The sequence below is a fragment of the Ranitomeya variabilis genome, chromosome 5 (genome assembly GCF_051348905.1).
Source record: "Ranitomeya variabilis isolate aRanVar5 chromosome 5, aRanVar5.hap1, whole genome shotgun sequence".
Lineage (NCBI taxonomy): Eukaryota > Metazoa > Chordata > Amphibia > Anura > Dendrobatidae > Ranitomeya > Ranitomeya variabilis.
In genome coordinates this window covers 297,852,088-297,873,835 of record NC_135236.1, presented here as the reverse complement: position 1 = coordinate 297,873,835, position 21,748 = coordinate 297,852,088, and the positions used below count along the sequence as shown (strand labels likewise).

At 44.9% G+C, this 21,748-nt stretch overlaps 1 protein-coding gene across 2 annotated transcripts in view; it reads right to left on the bottom strand.

The window, feature by feature from the left end:
* Positions 1-17,556: 17,556 nt before the first annotated feature.
* TSGA13 (testis specific 13) overlaps positions 17,557-21,748 on the bottom strand; it is a 566,886-nt gene continuing 562,694 nt past the window's right edge. For both annotated transcript variants that reach the window (XM_077264456.1, XM_077264457.1), the window contains one exon: positions 17,557-20,665. In XM_077264456.1, coding sequence (XP_077120571.1) covers positions 20,493-20,665 — 173 coding nt within the window. In that variant the 3' untranslated portion in view covers positions 17,557-20,492. The remainder of the gene's footprint in view (positions 20,666-21,748) is intronic.

Here is a 21,748-nt window from a genome sequence, read left to right as displayed (position 1 = left end):
ACACATCTAGATGAGTTCCTTAGGGGGTCTACTTTCCAAAATGGTGTCACTTGTGGGGGATTTCAATGGTTAGGCACATCAGTGGCTCTCCAAACGCAACATGGCATCCCATCTCAATTCCTGTCAATTTTGCATTGAAAAGTCAAACAGCGCTCATTCCCTTCCGAGTGCTCCCTTGTGCCCAAACAGTGGTTTACCCCCACATATGGGGTATCAGCGTACTCAGGACAAATTGTACAACAACTTGTGGGGTCCAATTTCTTCTCTTACCCGTGGAAAAATAAATAATTGGGGGCGAAAAAATCAGTTTTGTGAAAAAATATGATTTTCCATTACGTCCCTCAGGACAGCACCATGGAGGATGTCCTTCCTTGACCTATAGCGGGACAGGATCATAGAGAGGTTAAAAGGACCCTCCCACCTCCAGTGTTTTTCCTGTCCCTACAGGGACGGTTGTATGAGAGGTTGCTCCTAGAGCGAAGATAGCCTGTGGATTCTCTTCCCCCTGTCAAGTGGTCAGTGGCCGACACCTCACTGGGTAGAGGTCCCTCAGCTATCAGTGCTGTACCAGATGGACTCAGAGTTCGGGGGTCTCAGCCTTCCCTTTTCCCGGTCAGATGGACCGTGGCCGACTCCTCTTTGAGAGGTTCCTTAGCCAACAGTCAGCCTGTGCAATGGGCTTAGGGGGATCATGCGGCAGGTCCAATCCTTCCCCCTGTCAAGTAGCCCAGGGTGGAAACTCCCCGGTGGGGAGTCCCTCAGCCCCAGAGACCAGTCGAGCGGACGGGCTCCTGGGTAGAGCCTCTTCCTCCCGGTGGGGGGCTCTCGGCTCGGACGCCGACCAGCAAAACACCACTACGTCCGAAAGTCATGTGGTGGAGAGGGCCGTTGCGCTTCCGGTGACGTCAGAGACGAGCGACGGCACATAGGATTGGCGTGCGTTCCACGATGGAACACGGAAGGGGGCACAGGAGAAAAAAATCATTGACAGTAATACGGCATTCCTGACGGGACGGTGCTTCCTTCCACGGGAGGCTCCTGGCGTTACCAGCTCCCCCTGTCTTCTAGCAGGTATGGAGCCAGCACAGGTGAGTGCATGGTTTAAATGTTGCATTGATGGCCTGGGTCTCTGGGCTGACTCTAGTCTCAGGCCTTTGTGCCAAAGCTGTACCTGGAACCCATTTGCAGCTAGGCCTTGGACCTCTAGGATATGGTAAGGCCATATGTCCAGGCTACATCTCATGACTGGACTTCAGTTAGTTGCAGGTCTTGTCTGCACAGAGCCTTATGATTGGGCTTCAGAGTGATTTTTTTGGAAGCATGCTTTCCATTTTCTGGTTCAATAAACAAGTGTTTCACTTTTCTTTGCAACTTAACTACTCCGTCCATAGGAGGACACAAGGTGTTAATTCAGCACATTGTCTCCATGAAGACTGCCCTCCAGCTGCAGCTCATTAATTAGCTCCTTCGGGTGGAGTCAGTCTGACAAATGAAATGTACTATTCAGAGTGGAGATTTATCTGGAACTCTGATAGATTGCTCTTTTGCTTAAAACTGTAAGTCTGGTCTCTTGTTTGGCACCTTCAAGCATGGCCTAGTCTCCCTGTGCATCTCTTTGCATCATACTGCTTCTATGCAATACTGCATCATACTGCTTTTATGCATCATATTAAGTGCTCTGTGCATCATACTGCATCATAGTACATCTATGCAACATATTGAGTGCCTCTGTGGCATCATACGGCATCATACTGTTTCATAGGGACTTTGTGCATCATATTGCTTCATAGTTCCTATATGCATCATAGTGCTTCATTGTTCCTATAAGCATCATAGTGCTTCATATTGCCTTTGTGCATCATATTGCTTCATGGTTCCTTTATGCATCAGAGTGCTTCATATTGCCTTTCTGCATCATATTGCATCATATTGCATCACTGTTCCTATATGCATCATAGTGCTCATATTGCCTTTGTGTATCATATTGCTTCATGGTTCCTATATGCATCATAGTGCTTCATATTGCCTCTGTGCATTATATTACAGCATATTGCTTCATGGTTCCTATACGTATCATAGCGCTTCATATTTCCTTTGTGCATTATATTACAGCATATTGCTTCGTAGTTCCTATACGCATCATAGCGCTTCATATTGCCTTTGTGCAATATATTACAGCATATTGCTTCATGGTTCCTATACGCATCATAGCGCTTCATATTGCCTCTGTGCATTATATTACAGCATATTGCTTCATGGTTCCTATTCTCATCATAGCACTTCATATTGCCTCTGTACATTATATTACAGCATATTGCTTCATGGTTCCCATATGCATCATAGCGCTTCATATTTCCTTTGTGCATTATATTACAGCCTATTGCTTCGTAGTTCCTATACGCATCATAGCGCTTCATATTGCCTTTGTGCAATATATTACAGCATATTGCTTCATGGTTCCTATACGCATCATAGCACTTCATATTGCCTCTGTGCATTATATTACAGCATATTGCTTCATGGTTCGCATACGCATCATAGCGCTTCATATTTCCTTTGTGCATTATATTACAGCCTATTGCTTCGTAGTTCCTATACGCATCATAGCGCTTCATATTGCCTTTGTGCAATATATTACAGCATATTGCTTCATGGTTCCTATACGCATCATAGCGCTTCATATTGCCTCTGTGCATTATATTACAGCATATTGCTTCATGGTTCCTATACGCATCATGGCGCTTCATATTGCCTTTGTGCATTATATTACAGCATATTGCTTCATGGTTCCTATATGCATCATAGCGCTTCATAGTGACTTTGTGCATTATATTACAGCATATTGCTTCATAGTTCCTATATGCATCATAGTGCTTCATTGTTCCTATATGCACCATAGTGCTTCATAGTTACTTCATGCATCATAGTGCATCATATTGCTTCATAGTTCCTATATGCATCATAGCGCGCTTCATAGTTACTTCATGCATCATACTGCTTCATTATTCCTATATGCATCATATTGCTTCATTGTTCCTGTATGCATCATAGTGCTTCAGATTGCCTTTGTGCATCATATTTCTTCATAGTTGCTATATGCATCATAGCGCTTCATAGTGACTTTGCATCATATTGCATCATATTGAATCAGATTACTTAATAGTGCCTTTGGACATCATATTGCATTATATTGCTTCATAGTTCCTATATGCATCATATTGCATCATAGGGTTTCGGTGCCCTGTGCGTCAGGGGGTATCATTAGTGTGTCGGGCTTGGTGCTTTTTTCGCCTCTGGCTGTGAACCACTGGGTTAGACGTTCTGTCTGGTGCCTTGTGTGGCCGCACATTGTATCATCGGCCTACCACTTCACATTTTTGTCTTGGGCCTCAACTCTGGATATAGAGTCCTTGTGTTTTTGGACCCAGATCCAGCTTCTGTTACTTCATTCTTTACAACAGGGCTTAGTCAAGCAAACAGATATGCTTGAATTGGCTTAGTAAAATTTGCATTTCTTCTGTTTGGAACAGATCTCTCAGGTAGGTTCTACATTGAGTGCTAAAGGCAAGTCTATTACATAATTAGCTTTAATAGATGACATACGTCATTTTGGTACATCCTATAATCCTATAAAAGGACAGACTACTGTCCTGGGAGCGGAAAATCCCACGAGTTGAAAGGAAGGATTCCTTCCTCCTTGGAATGCTTTGCCCTAAAATATTAGGACCATCTACAATTTGCATAGTTTTAGGCGCTCCCTCAAAACACATTTGTTCAGAGCGGCCTATCACGTTCCCTAATCAGTCATTTTATGTTTGTGTGTAGCCCATTCACTATCTCCATCTATCCCCCACCCCCTGAAGATGGCTGTGCCATCATTGTAAATAAAACATTGTTGATACACACCTGTACATTGTATCTTCCCCGCCTCATTGTAGATTGTAAGCTCTCACGAGCAGGGTCATTTTATTTTGCTTTAATTATTATATGGTTGTTACTTATGACTGTTGTGTTTGAAACTGTCAAATTGTAAAGCGCTGCGGAATATGTTGACGCTATATAAATAAAGTTTATTATTGTTGTTGTTATTATTATTAATCCTTCCCAAACTCCACATTCGGCAATCAGACAGATTCTTGTCCCATAATTCTGTTGTGTTTTGTTTACCAGGGACATCAGCACTGCCTTTTGTACCTTGTGGTGAAGCAGCGGCACTGTGTCGTGTGGCAGAGGATCCCATACTCGCGGCTCTTACAGCAGTCACGGCTCCTAAGATAAATGAAACTGAATCCAGGGCTCTTACTGTTAAGACCCCATAGTCTCACTGCTTCACAGTAGATAATCTCCCTCTGTGATGAGGAAGAAACCTACCTTTTCTCTAGCCATGGAATATGGTTACTCCCACAATGGCAGTCTGAGTGTATAAAAATCCCTGAGAAGATTGCCGCTGGGGATATGTATGTGCGTATATGTGCATATATGGACAAATAAGTTGACATACTTATAATGTCTGGACTAATGACTCGTATAAATGCAGTTTCGAATAATTTCAAGTGTCGGAAGATTTTTACTAGCACCACCGCCACCACCACCTTCATCGATTCAGAGTCTAGACTCCCTGTGTCTAACATCAGTAAAACAGGAGTGATGATCCACGTTTCTCTTTCAGCGCTTCTAATAAGAAGCCCGACATTGGTAATGGCAGGAGATATTACCTGCCGGATGGTGTATTCCTTAGTTTCAATAATATATAACCCTTACTTGGGGTTAAGGTACCTTCACACTAAGCGACGCTGCAGCGATACAGACAACGATGCCGATCGCTGCAGCATCGCTGTTTGGTCGCTGGAGAGCTGTCACACAGACAGCTCTCCAGCGACCAACGATGCCGAAGTCCCAGGGTAACCAGGGTAAACATCGGGTTGCTAAGCGCAGGGCCGCGCTTAGTAACCCGATGTTTACCCTGGTTACCAGTGTAAAATGTAAAAAAACAAACAGTACATACTCACCTTCGCGTCCCCCGGCGTCCGCTTCCTGCACTGACTGAGCGCCGGCCCTAACAGCAGAGCGGTGACGTCACCGCTGTGCTGTGCTTTCACTTTGCGGCCGGCGCTCAGTCAGTGCAGGAAGCGGACGCCGGGGGACGCGAAGGTGAGTATGTACTGTTTGTTTTTTTACATTTTACACTGGTAACCAGGGTAAACATCGGGTTACTAAGCGCGGCCCTGCACTTAGTAACCCGATATTTACCCTGGTTACCATTGTAAAACATCGCTGGTATCGTTGCTTTTGCTGTCAAACACAACGATACACGGCGATCTGACGACCAAATAAAGTTCTGAACTTTAACCAACGACCAGCGATATCACAGCAGGATCCTGATCGCTGCTGCGTGTCAAACTCAACGATATCGCTAGCCAGGACGCTGCAACGTCACGGATCGCTAGCGATATCGTTTAGTGTGAAGGTACCTTTAGACATCTAAGGATTTGGAATAGACGTGATCTCTTGGATGAGTAATGTGCGTACATCCCAATGCTCTGCCATTATCCATGTACTAACTGTTATTGGTTTGATGTTTCCCAGTCCAGGGCCTCTGTCCTGCAGGTCTCCTTGTAGTATGGTAAGCTGGTCTGTAACCAAGGCTTAACCTGAGCCCAGAAGGACCGATGAAGGAACAGTCCTGGGTTATAAGCACATGCAGCTTATTATTGGTCGATACAGTCCTCATTGTGTGGTGGCTGTGACTTTCACCATATTTCGCTGGGCAATAAGGTTTTCTAACCCTATTCTGGGGCTGTGATGTCTATAAGTATCACAATAAATAACTTGCTGTGGTTCATTATTGGTATTGGAGTACAATGTGTGAATTTCACTCTCTGTTTCTGATGCTTATTTCATTTACCACATTCATACTGAAATCGGCCATTATAGATGTATACCAGGCACTCACTTTGGTGTTTTTCTTTGCAGATCTCTTTAGATATCTATGGTTTTTCTGATCTTTCAGATCATTTATATATTTAGTCTGGTTTTTTGCCTGGGACTTTGATTCCTGGTCTTCTGTACCCACCCTGGAAGAGTTTCTTTGGTATTCTCCATGGTGCTGTCCTTAGTTCCCTCCCTTATGTTTCTCTTTTTAGGCTTGTACGGGATTAATCTACCGGCAGATCGTTCGTCCTTTGGGTCACCATGGCTCGAAATTAAGATGAAGCTGTTAAATGGTTTATTACACGTGTTTGTAAGGGAATGTTTAGACTATTTATTTCCATCCTTCTGTGGTACTTTGAAAAAACACTGGAGGGTGGAGGTGGGAGCGTCCTTTTAACCTCTCTATGATCCTGTCCCGCTATAGGTCAAGGAAGGACGTCCTCCATGGTGCTGTCCTGAGGGACTACCTGGAAATCGAATTACCGGTAGGTCTAATTCCCTTTTTTATTTTTACGGCTCTGCATTATAAACTTCTGTGAATCACTTAATGGGTCAAAGTGCTCACCACACATCTAGATAAGTTCCTTAGGGGGTCTACTTTCCAAAATGGTGTCACTTGTGGGGGCTTTCAATGTTTAGGCACATCAGGGGCTCTACAAATGCAACATGGCGTCCCATCTCAATTCCAGTCAATTTTGCATTGAAAAGTCAAATGGCGCTCCTTCGCTTCCGATCTCTGCCATGCACCCAAACAGTGGTCTACCCCCACATATGGGGTATCGGTGTACTCAGGACAAATTGTACAACAACTTTTGGGGTCCATTTTCTCCTGTTACCCTTGGTAAAATAAAACAAATTGGAGCTGAAGTAAATTTTTTGGGAAAAAAAGTTAAATGTTCATTTTTATTTAAACATTCCAAAAATTCCTGTGAAACACTTGAAGGGTTAATAAACTTCTTGAATGTGGTTTTGAGCACCTTGAGGGGTGCAGTTTTTATAATGGTGTCACACTTGGTTATTTTCTATCATATAGACCCCTCAAAATGACTTCAAATGAGATGTGGTCCCTAAAACAAAATGGTGTTGCAAAAATGAGAAATTGCTGGTCAACTTTTAACCCTTATAACTCCCTAACAGAAAAAAATTTTGGTTCCACAATTTTGCTGTTGTAAAGTAGACATGTGGGAAATGTTACTTATTAAGTATTTTGTGTGACATATCTCTGTGATTTAATTGCATAAAAATTCAAAGTTGGAAAATTGCAACATTTTCAAAAGTTTCTCCAAATTTCCGTTTTTTTTCACAAATAAACGCAGATAATATCAAAGAAATGTTACCACTATCATGAAGTACAATATGTCACGAGAAAACATTGTCAGAATCACCAGGATCCGTTGAAGCATTCCAGAGTTATAACCTCATAAAGGGACAGTGGTCAGAATTGTAAAAATTGGCCCGGTCATTAACGTGCAAACCACCCTTGGGGGTAAAGGGGTTAAGGGAGCTTAGTCTCCAGAAATGCGTTGAGATTCTTACCCATATGGTTTGTGCTGAAGTTTGTATCCTCCATGTTTAAGTTTGTGAATAAAGAAAACTTTTTTTCACGGATTCGGTGAAGCTGGACATTTTCTTCTCTTACGTGTGAAAACACTTACACATGTATACACATTCAAGTAAGTGGGTCAGGGCGCATGTCAGTGTGTTTCCACGGACCTTGTGTTCATGAGCAAAATACGCATAACATTTGTCTGTTTTTTATCAGCAGCACAGGCCGCAAAACGTCCCACATGCTGATGACACATGGATGATATGTACCGCTGATGAGCAAATGTCACTTAAATGGATTACGGTGTTGGACACTGGATTCTTTAAACTTCAGACAGGTGAGTGATATTGTTGTTTTTTCATTTTGTTTATTTAGAGGGGACAATAGCTTCAGGGGATTATGTGTTAACTCCTCGGGATAGGGGTTAACTTAGCAATTGCTGGGGGTCCGACCACTGGGACTCCCATTGATCCCGAGAACCAGAGTTCTGAAGAGTACCATGTAAATGGAGCTGTGGTCAATCATGCGCACTGCTGTGCCATTCACATGTGGCTCTTCAAATAACTCCTTTAAAGGCCCCGTCTCACACAGCGACGCTGCAGCGATACAGACAACGATGCTGATCGCTGCAGCGTCGCTGTGTGGTCGCTGGGGAGCTGTCACACAGACAGCTCTCTCCAGCGACCAACGATCAGGGGAACGACTTCGGCATCGTTGAAACTGTCTTCAACGATGCCGAAGTCCCCCTGCAGCACCCGGGTAACCAGGGTAAACATCGGGTTACTAAGCGCAGGGCCGCGCTTAGTAACCCGATGTTTACCCTGGTTACCAGCGTAAATGTAAAAAAAACCAAACCCTACATACTCACCATCTGTTGCCCGTCAGGTCCCTTGGCGTCCGCTTCCTGCTCTGACTGAGCCGCCGTACAGTGAGAGCAGAGCGCAGCGGTGACGTCACTGCTGTGCTCTCACTTTACGGCGGCAGTCAGAGCAGGAAGCAGACGCCAAGGGACCTGACGGGCAACAGATGGTGAGTATGTACTGTTTGTTTTTTTTGGTAACCAGGGTAAACATCGGGTTACTAAGCACGGCCCTGCGCTTAGTAACCCGATGTTTACCCTGGTTACCAGTGAAGACATCGCTGGATCGGTGTCACACACACCGATTCAGCGATGTCAGCGGGACCTCAACGACCAAAAAAAGGTCCAGGCCATTCCGACACGACCAGCGATCTCGCAGCAGGGGCCTGATCGCTGGTACGTGTCACACATAGCGAGATCGCTACTGAGGTCGCTGTTGCGTCACAAAACTTGTGACTCAGCAGCGATCTCGCTAGCGATCTCGCTATGTGAGACGGGGTCTTAAGGCTTCCTTCACACGTCCTGATATTTCCAGTACTGGAAAAAACAGTACTGTAGAGATCTGTGTCCGTGTGTTTCAAACGTGTGGCATACATGCAGTGGCGTAGGAAGGGTGGGGCGGGGGGGGCGGTCCGCCCCGGGCGGCACAATGCGGGGGGCGGGTCGCCGGCGGCGCAGGATTTTTGTTTTCTATTAAAGGGAACCTGTTCGCATCTCGGCTTCAGAAAAATGGCCGCCGCGATCTCCATCTGCGCACGCGCGGCATCCCGCGGCCATTTTCCTGAGGCCCCGGGCAGCAGAGCACTCTATCTGCGCACGCGCGGCCTCAGGAATATGGCCGCCCCCACCGATAACCAGAGAGAGCAGGAGCGCGGTCAGGTAAGCAGAACTTGTTTTTTTTTTTTATTGAGAGCGGCGATCCGGGGGGCCCGGGGCAGGAAGCTCGACACAGGGGGGCAGAAAGCTGGACACAGGGGGGCAGGAAGCTGGACACAGGGGGGGCAGAAAGCTGGACACAGGGGGGCAGAAAGCTGGACACAGGGGGGCAGAAAGCTGGACACAGGGGGGCAGGAAGCTGGACACGGGGGCAGGAAGCTGGACACAGGGGGGCAGAAAGCTGGACACAGGGGGGCAGGAAGCTGGACACAGGGGGCAGAAAGCTGGACACAGGGGGGCAGAAAGCTGGACACGGGGGCAGAAAGGACATTGGGGCAGAACGCTGGACACTGGGGCAGAACGCTGGACACTGGGGCAGAAAGCTGGACACTGGGGCAGAAAGCTGGACACTGGGACAGAAAGCTGGACACTGGGACAGAAAGCTGGACACTGGGGAAGAAAGCTGGACACTGGGGCAGAAAGCTGGACACTGGGGCAAGAAGCTGGACACTGGGGCAGAACGCTGGACACTGGGACAGAACGCTGGACACTGGGACAGAACGCTGGACACTGGGGCAGAAAGCTGGACACTGGGGCAGAAAGCTGGACACTGGGGCAGAACGCTGGACATTGGGGCAGAACGCTGGACATTGGGGCAGAACGCTGGACACTGGGGCAGAACGCTGGACACTGGGGCAGAACGCTGGACACGGGCAGAACGCTGGACACGGGCAGAACGCTGGACACGGGCAGAAAGCTGGACACGGGCAGAAAGCTGGACACAGGGGCAGAAAGCTGGACACAGGGGCAGAAAGCTGGACACAGGGGCAGAAAGCTGGACACTGGTGCAGAATGCTGGACACTGGTGCAGAATGCTGGACACTGGTGCAGAATGCTGGACACTGGTGCAGAATGCTGGACACTGGTGCAGAATGCTGGACACTGGTGCAGAATGCTGGACACTGGTGCAGAATGCTGGACACTGGTGCAGAATGCTGGACACAGGGGCAGAATGCTTGACACAGGGGCAGAATAGAGAAACGGGGCATGATTGGAGACAGAGGGGGCAGGATGACAGACATGGCGTCATGACTGGAGACACTGGAGGCAGGATTGGAGACAGATGGGGCAGGATCATGGGGCAGGATGGATACAATGGAGACAGATGGGGCAGGATGGGAAGATCATATGGGGCAGGATGGATACTCATTAGGGCAGAATGGGAGAACATATGGCTGAAGCCAGGAATGAGACACACGGGGGCCAGGATGGCGAATATTATTACCATAGGGGCTAATTAAGGGATATTATTACTGCAATGATGTATTTATTTTATTTTTTGAGTATACTGTTTTAAATGGTGGGGCGGTCCTATTACTGTGCAGAGTGACACTATGTCGCCTTCTTCATGTGGTGTAATGTAGAAGTTGGGAAAATTAAGTAATGTGTTATGCAAGTGGAACTCGAGATAACTGTGTTATTTCCTGCAGAGACGAGTCCTGGCTGGATGAAGTGATGGCGGTCTGTGCGGGATGAAAGATGAAGGACTTCACCTAGAGACGTCACTGGTGAGTCAGTGTGTTACCTATACACTGACACTATACACTGTATACTATATACTGAGGTCCTGTGTATGTCACCGGTGATCACTGTATTACCTATACACAGACGCTGCATACTAAGTACAGATCTCCTGTGTATAATGGCACTTATGGTGATAGTATTGTGGGTTTTTTTTATTATTGATCAGTATTGTAGTATTCAGTCACTATGTGGTGGTAATATGTGGTCTGGTCATGATGTTGTGGTGTTTGTTCCTTGTATTTGATATTATTCGATCACTGTGGTGGTAATGTCATCTGGTCATGGTGTGGCGGTATTTGTGCCTTGTAGATAGTATTATAGGTCACTGTGGTGATATGGTGTCTGGTCTGTCTATTGAACATCAGCTGAGTGAAGAAATAGAGTTTTGTTTCTGTGCGTGTTGTCCTGACTATTTTTGGTAACCTTTGTGTGTAATGAGCCCGGGGGGAAGGGGGGGGGGGCGCCAAACTCGGGAACAGCCCCGGGCGGCAAAAGCTCTAGCTACGCCTCTGCATACATGTGTGCTGAAGACAGTGCTCATCATTGTCCCCTGCTCTCCCTGCAATCAGTGGGAGCACGGGACAAAGTTGAGAGTTGTATTTAGCTCCCTCTGTCTACATTCAATGCAAAATGAAGAATAGAATAAAAAAACATTATATTCACCTACAGGGCTCATACTCATATGCGAGAAAAATGGACCAATGCAATCCAATAAAAAAATAGGATTGCACGCTGACCAATATTAATCTATGGGTTTCTGCTCATCTGCGATTGTTCTCATATCTTGGACAATATGAGAACTACGCACCTATGTCCTTTGAAAAGCCAGCAACTCATCTGCCACGTAAAGTAAAATGACAGTGTGACCTGACAAAATAGAATAGATTTAAAGGTGTCAGTGACATATATAATTAGTACAGTGCTTGTGTCGTTTACTGTACATGTATTTTATTACTTTTTACATTATTTTCTAAAAACAAAAAGGGGCGTGGGATCCACCTACATTTTATTAACCAGCAGAGGGAAAACGCACAGCTGAGGGCAGATGTTTATAGCCTGGGAAGGGGGTAATACCGATGTTGCTTCCCAGGCTATTAATATCAGATCACAGCTGTATACTTAGCCTTTCCTGGTTATTAAAATGTGGGACCCCTCCAAAAAAAGATGTAGGGTCCCCCTATAATTAATAACCAGCAACGGCTAGGCAGACAGCTGCGGACTGATAATGATAGCCTAGGAAGGAGCCATTGATATTGGCCCCTTCCCAGACTAAAAATATCAGCTCTCAGCCGCCCCAGAAAAGGTGCATCCATAAGATGTGCCAATTCTAACACTTAGCCTTGCTCTTCCCACTTGTCCTGGTGCGATGTCAAGTGGGGTTGATGTCACCTTTATATTATCAGGTGACGTCAAGCCCAGAGGTTTGTAATGGAGAGGCGTCTATAAGAAGCCCTCATTACTAACCCCATAACGTTATTATAAAAAATACACCCACTCTGAATAAAGTCCTTTATTTAAAATAATGATACAGACTCCTATTAATAAATCTACATTTACCAAAACACATACTAACTGCAATGCCCAGTCCACTGAAGCCAATGTCTCTTGTAACAGGATTAAAATAATAAACAACCATATTCCTCTACTGTCCACTGAGAAAATAATAATCCATTTGTCCTGTGACGGGTCTAGCTCTGCTACATATAAATGGTCGGCTGCTTTCTTGAATGAGACTATACAGCCTGATATCCAGCAGAGACACTGAGCTGTGCGCGTTTGCGTGTTGCCACAGCCCTTGTCAGCACATACAAGAAAGAGAGCGCATGAACACAGGGCTGTTATTGAGATGTTTTAAACGGCCTACTTGTAGTTCAAACCACCTTGCCCACCGACTATATGCCCACCCTGGCAGATTGCCAGTCTGGGCCTGGGTGTCGCTAGGGGTTCAGCTCAGGGAAGGGGGGGGTGGTGAAACATCTGAGTGGGCACCTAACAAGGTAACACTGATTGCAACTTTGGTGGTGCAGCCTAATAGTGGGTGTAGGAGAACATCTGCTGATGACCACTCTGTTACTGGAAAAAAATCTCTACGCAAAGACCATTGGCGATAATAATGCCAAACGTTGACCATATAGTGGTAGATACCAGTCCTGCAGAACTTATGAGAGATTAAAATACAGATATAGCTAGTGACTTACTGATGATGTTCTTTCTGATGGAGTCGTTCATTTTTCCCATTTTTTCTATCTTGTGCAGACCGACCAGATAACTTCTCCAGTCACGACTCGTCTGCGCAGATTTAAACAAAGACACATTTGACTTTTCACAGCAAAATTTGTGCTCCCAAATACAAATGCCTGCTTCTCTTGAACCCCACAGCTGTGGTATAGGCACATGTTTTGGCATAACAATAGAGCGGAGAGCCCACTTAATTTATGGGGTGTGTGTTTCCAGAAGCACGAGCTGGACACAATGTATTGGGCACTACAATGGGCACTACAGTGTATGGGCACTACAATGGCATATTTTCATTTTCACTCTGCTACATCCTTTACCGCTTGTTTCTGGAAAACACCCATAGAGTCAAAATTATCACTACACCTATAGATGAATTGAAAGAGGGGTGTAATTTTCATATTGGAGTCAATGCATGAAGATTTCTGCTCTTCTGGCACTTAGAGGCTCTGTAAATGGAGTCTGCAAACTATTCTAGGAAAATGTGCTCTCCAAAAGTCAAATAGCTCTGCTTCCCTCCCAAGTCTCACCATGTGGCCAAAAAGTACAGCCACATATGGGGTATTGTTGCGATCACTAAAAATTATGTTGCACTATGCCTGAAAAGTAGTTTATGACAACATATTGCATAACAAATTTTGTGGTCCCTTTTCTCCTATAAGCCCTTTTGAAAATTAAAAGCTTGGGGCTAAGAAAACATTTTAACAAAAAAAAATTTTTTTTTCATTTTCACTGTGATGATCGAATATACTTGTTACTCGAGATTTCCCGAGCACGCTCGGGTGACCTCCGGGTATTTTTTAGTGCTCGGAGATTTCATTTTCATCACCGCAGCTGAATGATTTACTTCTGTTAGCCAGCATAAGTACATGTGGGGGTTGCCTAGTTGCTAGGGAATCCCCACATGTAATCAAGAATAGATTTGTTAAAGTCCAATCTATTAAAATATAAAATAAAATTAATGTGACTGTAAACCTTGTAATGACATAAAAAGTCAAAGTGCCAGAATTATGGTTTTTGGCAGCCGCAACATTTCAATAAAATTTAATAAGAGGCAATGAAAACAAGATCTCTACTATCTACCGCATACTGCTATCAGTAAAAACGTCAGCTCAGGGTGCTAGAAATAAGCTAAAACCTCATATAGCCCCATATCCCAAAAAATGAAAACATTACAGGTTTCAGAAAATGGTGACCAAGACATAAAAAAATGTATTCTTTTTAGAAATCTCATTTAAAATCTCAATTAAAAAAGTGATTGTAAGAAAACTTGTGGGGGTCTCCCATAATTTTCATAATCAGCAGAAGGAAAGCCGACGGCTGTAGATGATTTTAATATTCTGGGAAAGAGACAATATTCATAAAGGTTCCCAGGCTATTAATATCAGCTCACATCTGTATACTTAGCCTTTCCTGGATATTAAAATGGGAGACCCCCCCAAAAATATGACCCTATGTTTAATAACCAGAAAAGGCTAGGCAGACAGCTGCAGGCTGATATTAATAGCCTAGGAAGAGGCCATGGATATTGGCTCTCAGCCATCCCAAAACTGGCGCATCCACATGATGCACCAAATTTGGCACTTGGCCTCGCTATTCCCACTTGCCCTGGTGCCGTGGCAAATGAGGTAATAGTTGGGGGGGTTGATTTCACCTTTGTGTTGTCAGGTGACATCAAGCCCAGAGGTTAGTAATGGAGAGGCTTCCTATTCTTACATCATCACCCAGTCCACAAAAGCCAATGTCTCCTGCAACAGAATTGAAATAATAAACAACAATATTCCTCACTTGTCTGCCGAGAAGATAGTAATCTATTTCTCCCTCGACAGGTCTAGCTCTGCTGCATCTAGATGGCAGGCTGCATTGTCGCATGATCCAACTGTATAGCCTGCCATCCAGCAGAGACACTGAACAGCATGTACTACCACTGCACAGTGTCTCACAGTAAGCTCCCATGACCTGTGTAATGGGCTGGGTGGTAGAATCACTGGGGCTTGGCCTAAGGAAAGCCTGGAGGGGTGTAACTAGATGCCTCACCATGTCTGACTAAGGCTACTTTCACACTAGCTTCGTGCACTGCACGTCGCTATTCGTCGTTTTGTTGAAAAAACGCATCCTGCAAAAGTGCTTGCAGGATGCGTTTTTTCTCCATAGACTTGCATTAGTGACGCAGTGTGACGCATTGCCACACGTCGCAACCGTCGTGCGACGGTTGCATCGTGTTGCGTCGGACTGTCGCCACCAAAAAACGTTGCATGTAACGTTTTTGGGTGCATCGTGTCCAGCATTTCCGACCGCGCATGCGCGGCTGGAACTCCGCCCCCTCCTCCCCGCACCTCACAATGGGGCAGCGGATGCGCTGAAAAACAGCATCCGCTGCCCCGTTGTGCGGCGCATTCACTGCTAGCATCGGTACGTCGCAACGACGCAATTCGTCGTGCGTCGTACGACGCTAGTGTGAAAGTAGCCTTAGGATACGCCACGACTGATGACACTGTGATACGAGGGACATGAAGGAAGTGGAACTAGGTGCTACATCAGAACAGACCTTGGGTGGATAGCAGCTGACCCCCAAGGGACTAGAGGCAGGAATAAATATGTGTGGATGATATTCGGGCTGCTGTGACAGAGCGAATCCAGATATAGTTGTAGTACACTTTGGTGGTTTATTCAACACGTTTCAAAGCCTATGGCTTCTTCTTCAGGAAAATAACACAGAGACATTTGAATACAGTGCTGTTACATCGCTTATATACATTCAAAATTTAAAAAAGGCACCAAAAGACCTTCTGACATGTAATATATATTGTTAACGTTCGTGGAGCAGTAATACATATAATAAAGTAATCTTCAACATATGTACATACAGATAATATAGTTATTTAAATTAATAACCAATATAATAAAATTTCATTCATTTTTCAGAAATCAGAAGCAAAAAGAAAATAAAGAATTTATATGGAAAAACTGGACAAGAACCTACTTGAGGATGTGAGATAATATCCATTCATCCTCCCATCTATCTGCGCCACACTTCCAACCAGAGGAACATTACCTGAGAGTTAATTATATGGGTATTTAAAATTAATTTCCACCATTAGATATATAGCTATTATTAGCCTTTTTTCAGAGAATGTGAATGATAGCATCAAAACTTTTCTCCACTCATGCTTAGTGGTTGGGTGAAGCCATTTATTGTCAAACTACTGTGTTTTCTCTTTTTAAATCATAATGACAACCCAAAACATCCAAATGACCCTGATCAAAAGTTCACATACCCCATTTCTTAATACCGTGTATTGCACCCTCTAACATCAATGACAGCTTGAAGTCTTTTGTGGTAGTTGTGGATGAGGTTCTTTATTTTCTCAGATGGTAAAGCTGCCCATTCTTCTTGGCAAAAAGCCTCCAGTTCCTGTAAATTTCTGGGCTGTCTAGCATGAACTGCGCACTTGAGATATTGAGGTCAGGAGACTGAGATGGCCACTCCAGAACCTTGACTTTGCTCTACTGTAGCCAATGACAGGTCGACTTGGCCTTGTGTTTTGGATCGTTGTCACTCTGGAACGTCCAAGTACGTCCCATGTGCAGCTTCTCGGCTGATGAGTGCAAATTTGCCTCCACTATTTGATGATAACGTGCTGCACTCATCTTTCCTTCAACTTTGATCAAGTTTCTTGTGCTTTTGTAGCTCAAACATCCCCAAAACATCAGCGATTCACTTCTGTGCTTTACAGTAGGAATGGTGTTCCTTTCATCATAGGCCTTGCTGACCTCTCTCCAAATGTAAGGTTTATGGTTGTTTCCAAAAAGTTCAATTTTAGTCTCATCATTCCAAATTACCTTGTTCCAGAAGTTTTGAGGCTTGTCTCTTTGCTATGTTGCGTATTGTAGGCATGATACTTTGTGGCATTTGCGCAGTAATAGCTTTCTTCTGGCGACTGGACCATGCAGCCCATTTTTTTTCAAGTGCCTCCTTATTGTGCATCTTGAAACAGCCACACCGCTAGTTTTCAGAGAGTCCTGTATTTCAGCTGATGTTATTTGTTCATTTTTCTTTGCATCACAAACAATTTTCATGGCAGTTGTAGATGACCATTGTTGGTCTACCTGACCGTGGTTTTGTTTTTACCCCTTATCCCCCCTTATTTTTTTTTATCCCTTTCCTGCTTTATACAGTTCAACTACCTGTTCCCATAGATCCATTAACAATTCTTTTGCTTTCCCCATGACTCACAATCCAGAAATGTCAGTGGCTGGATGAAAGATGCAAGAGTCTGTCTGGACCCCAGAAACTCACTCAGCTTCTATGCACACACACTGATTACAAGCAAATAGGTCACAGGTGAGGATGTTACCTTTAGTAGCCATTCAAACCCATTTGTGTCAACTTCTGTGCATGTTATCAGGCCAAAATCACCAGCGTATGTGAACTTTTGATCAAGGTCATTTGGATGTTTTGGGTTGTCATTATGATTAAAAAAGAGAAAACAGTAGTTTGACAAGAAATGTCATCACCCAACCACTAACCATGAGTGGAGAAAAAGTTTTGGTGTTATCATTCATATCTCTGAAAAAAGACCAAGAAAGCAAAAATTCAACTGAGGTATGTAAACTAGATATCCCCAAGTATTTCAGCAGCATTTCATTCCAGCAGAACTAGAATTGCCTTTGTCCATAGTGGCTTTGAAGGGACCCTCAATAATAAGGTCTCAATTTTGCCTGTATTTAGGGTGTAACTCATTAAACCTCCCAGTTCCTCTATTTCTTTAATATGGAGTGCCAGGGGATTTTTTGAGGGTTTCGCAAATAGCAATAGAATATTGTCTACAAAGACAATCACTTTTAATTCTATGTTATTTATTTTGATGCACTGGAACCTGGTGATCTGTTGCAGATGACATAAGAGAGGATTAATAGATAGGTTGAAAAGAAGAGGAGAAAGGGGACAACCTTTTTTGGTCTCTCTAAACAATGCTATAGATCGTGAGACCTATTCATTTACTGTTATATTTGTTGTAGCATTGCTATGAATATATTGCTTAGAAACATCTCCAAAATGTCCCCTATTCAATATCTCGTATATATGTTGGACTAGGATACTTTATCATAAGCTTTCTATGCGTCCAAGCTCACTAACATGGTGACTGGTTATGTATGTTCCTGCAATGACTGTTCTAATGCTTTTAACACAGCATCTACCTTGAGTAAATCCTGCTTGAGGTTCATTCAGTACGGTGGAGAGCAGCATATGCAGTCTATTTATTAAGTATTTTGCTAGTAGCTTATACAGCAGTCATGATTAAGTAGTGAGATTGGCAGTCATGATTCTGTGTTTAAAGGGTCCCTTTGAGGCTTCTGGAGGAGAACCGTGCAAGATTCAGTGTATCGATCAGTATTTTTGTCCCTTTGAAAGATATAATTATAGAGTCTGGTTAGGATGGTCAGTGGTCACTATTTTAGTTGTGAGAATTATATAATATTCCCCCGGGAATCCATCAGGACTTTGTGTTTTACTACTTGAAGTCAAGGCTATAACCTCTTCCTCCAGAATCTCAGAGTCAAGTGAGGTGTTTTTGTCTATTGTGAGCAATGGTAAATTAATTGAGTTTAAAAATAAATTTATTTTTGGGGTGTTGGTAGGGGTGGCCCTATATAAATTTTTGCAATATTTTCTAAATACACTGCTCAAAAAAATAAAGGGAACACTTTAACAACAGAATACAACTCCAAGTAAATCAAACTTCTGTGAAATCAAACTGTCCACTTAGGAAGCAACACTGTTTGACAATCAATTTCACATGCTGTTGTGCAAATGGAATAGACAACAGATGGAAATTATTGGCAATTATCAAGACACACTCAATAAAGGAGTGGTTCTGCAGGTGGGGACCACAGACCACATCTCAGTACCAATGCTTTCTGGCTGATGTTTTGGTCACTTTTGAATGTTGGTTGTGCTTTCACACTCGTGGTAGCATGAGACGGACTCTACAACCCACACAAGTGGCTCAGGTAGTGCAGCTCATCTAGCGTGGCACATCAATGCGAGCTGTGGCAAGAAGGTTTGCTGTGTCTGTCAGCGTAGTGTCCAGAGGCTGGAGCCGCTACCAGGAGACAGGCTAGTACACCAGGAGATGTGGAGGGGGCCGTAGGGGGGCAACAACCCAGCAGCAGGACTGCCACCTTTGCATTTGTGCAAGGAGGAACAGGAGGAGCACTGCCAGAGCCCTGCAAAATGACCTCCAGCAGGCCACAAATGTGCATGTGTCTGCACAAACGGTTAGAAACCGACTCCATGAGGATGGTCTGAGTGCCTGACGTCCACAGATGGGGGCTGTGCTCACAGCCTAACACCATGCAGGACGCTTGGCATTTTCCACAGAACACCAGGATTGGCAAATTCGCCACTGGCGCCCTGTGCTCTTCACAGATGAAAGCAGGTTGACACTGAGCACATGTGACAGATGTGACAGAGTCTGGAGACTCCGTGGAGAGCGATCTGCTGCCTGCAACATCCTTCAGCATGACCGGTTTGGCAGTGGGTCAGTAATGGTGTGGGCTGGCAATTCTTTGGTGGGCTGCACAGCCCTCCATGGGCTCGCCAGAGGTAGCCTGACTGCCATTAGGTACTGAGATGAGATCCTCAGACCCCCTGTGAGACCATATGCTGGTGCGGTTGGCCCTGGGTTCCTCCTAATGCAGGACAATGCCAGACCTCATGTGGCTGGAGTGTGTCAGCAGTTCCTGCAAGATGAAGGCATTGAAGCTATGGACAGGTCTGCTCGTTCCCCAGACCTGAATCCGATTGAACACATCTGGGACATCATGTTTCGCACCATCCACCAACATCACGTTGCACCACAGACTGTTCAGGAGTTGGCAGATGCTTTAGTCCAGGTCTGGGAGGAGATCCCTCAGGAGAACATCCGCCGCCTCATCAGGAGCATGCCCAGACATTGTGGGGAGGTCATACAGGCACGTGGTGGCCACACACACTACTGAGCATAATTTCCTTGTCTTGAGGCATTTCCACTGAAGTTGGATCAGGCTGTAACTTCATTTTCCACTTTGATTTTGAGCATCATTCCAACTCCAGAACTCCATGGGATATTAGTTGTGATTTACGTTGATCATTTATAGGCTTTATTGTTCTCAACACATTCCACTATGTAATGAATAAAGATTTACAACTGGAATATTTCATTCAGTGATATCTAGGATGTGGGATTTTAGTGTTCCCTTTATTTTTTTGAGCAGTGTATATATCTAGTCTATGTATCTAAACTCCTACATGCATACATCTGATGTTGGGATAAAATATCACGTGGACTTGACCTTACCTGTCCAGTAGAACAACAGACTACAAGTAGCTTACACTGAAGCAATACAATTATATGCTTCTCACTCTTTATTAGTGCTTACAGTAGTTGCTGACTCGCTACACATTTTTATAAGAAGTTAGTTTATGTTGGCACTGTTAACAATCCACTTTGTTGGTTGACCGTGCCTAAAGTTTCCTCCTCCCGACACTGTTATGAAAGGACTGGAATCCATCAATGCTGTGTAAGTTAGGGACTCCCAAGAGCGAGCTGTGGCTGCAAGTTCTGTGATGCTGCTACCAGCTGCTGATTCTGCAAAACAAAAAAATATATATATTTTTTCTACTCATAAACTGAATGCCTGAGTTTTTGTGATCCCATCAAAAGCAAAGTCTTGCAGTAGCAATATACACAGAATCCATTGTAGCTACATCTATAAGATAAATAGTGAGAGCCAGGGCCGGACTGGCCATAGGGCATTTCTGGCAAATGCCAGAAGGGCCGGTCCTTGTAATGGGCCGCTAGACCTATCGCCCCCTCCGCGTTGTCAGTGGGCGTTCCAGAGTTCCCTTCAGCAGCCAGCACGCCGGGCGGCATTTGCTTCCCTTGCACACTGATCGCGCCGTATTAGGAGGAAGTGGGCGGTCTGACGTCCTGATCACTAGCGCTGCAGGGAGGTAACATACAAACAGGATGAGGGGCCACGCTGTGCTGTGCTGCTCCGGCCATGCCTCCCGCTGCAGCCTGTGATCAGGACATCAGACTGCACACTTCTCCCTGTCTAGTGAGGTGACAGGGCATGAGGGGGTGCAATCATTTTTCTATGCACTGATTTATTTTTTTTCTTTGCTGCGCCGGGTTCAGCCATTCAAAAAAGGGGCGTGCCTGCTGGAGAAGAACACTGGCCAATGAGCATCAGATTGATAGAAGAGCTGATTGGCCAGTGCTCCTGTCCCCCTGCACTGGGCGCCTCTGAGGGAGAGAGAGAGCCTGCAATCAAGCTGCAAGGTCAGGAATATCTCCCTGTGTGTGCTCCCAGGGACCGATAGAGAAGCAGCTCAATTCCCCACCATAACATCTTCTCCTGCTCTGGTCCACAGCCCCGACAGAGAAGGAGAGAGCGGGGGAGGTGCTGGGAAAGTGCTTGCTGTGAGCAGAAGGAGCTGCACATGTATATCAGCCACTGCTGCAGCACAGAGTGTGTGTGTTATCTGTAGTGTGTGTGCATTACATGTGTGGGGTAACTGTAGTGTGTGTGTGTTACATGTGTCTGAGGTATCTGTAGTGTGTATGTGTTACATGTGTGTGAGGTATCTAGTGTATGTGTGTGTGAGGTAATTGTAGTGTGTGTTACATGTGTGTGCGGTATCTAGTGTGTGTTACGTGTGTGCGGTA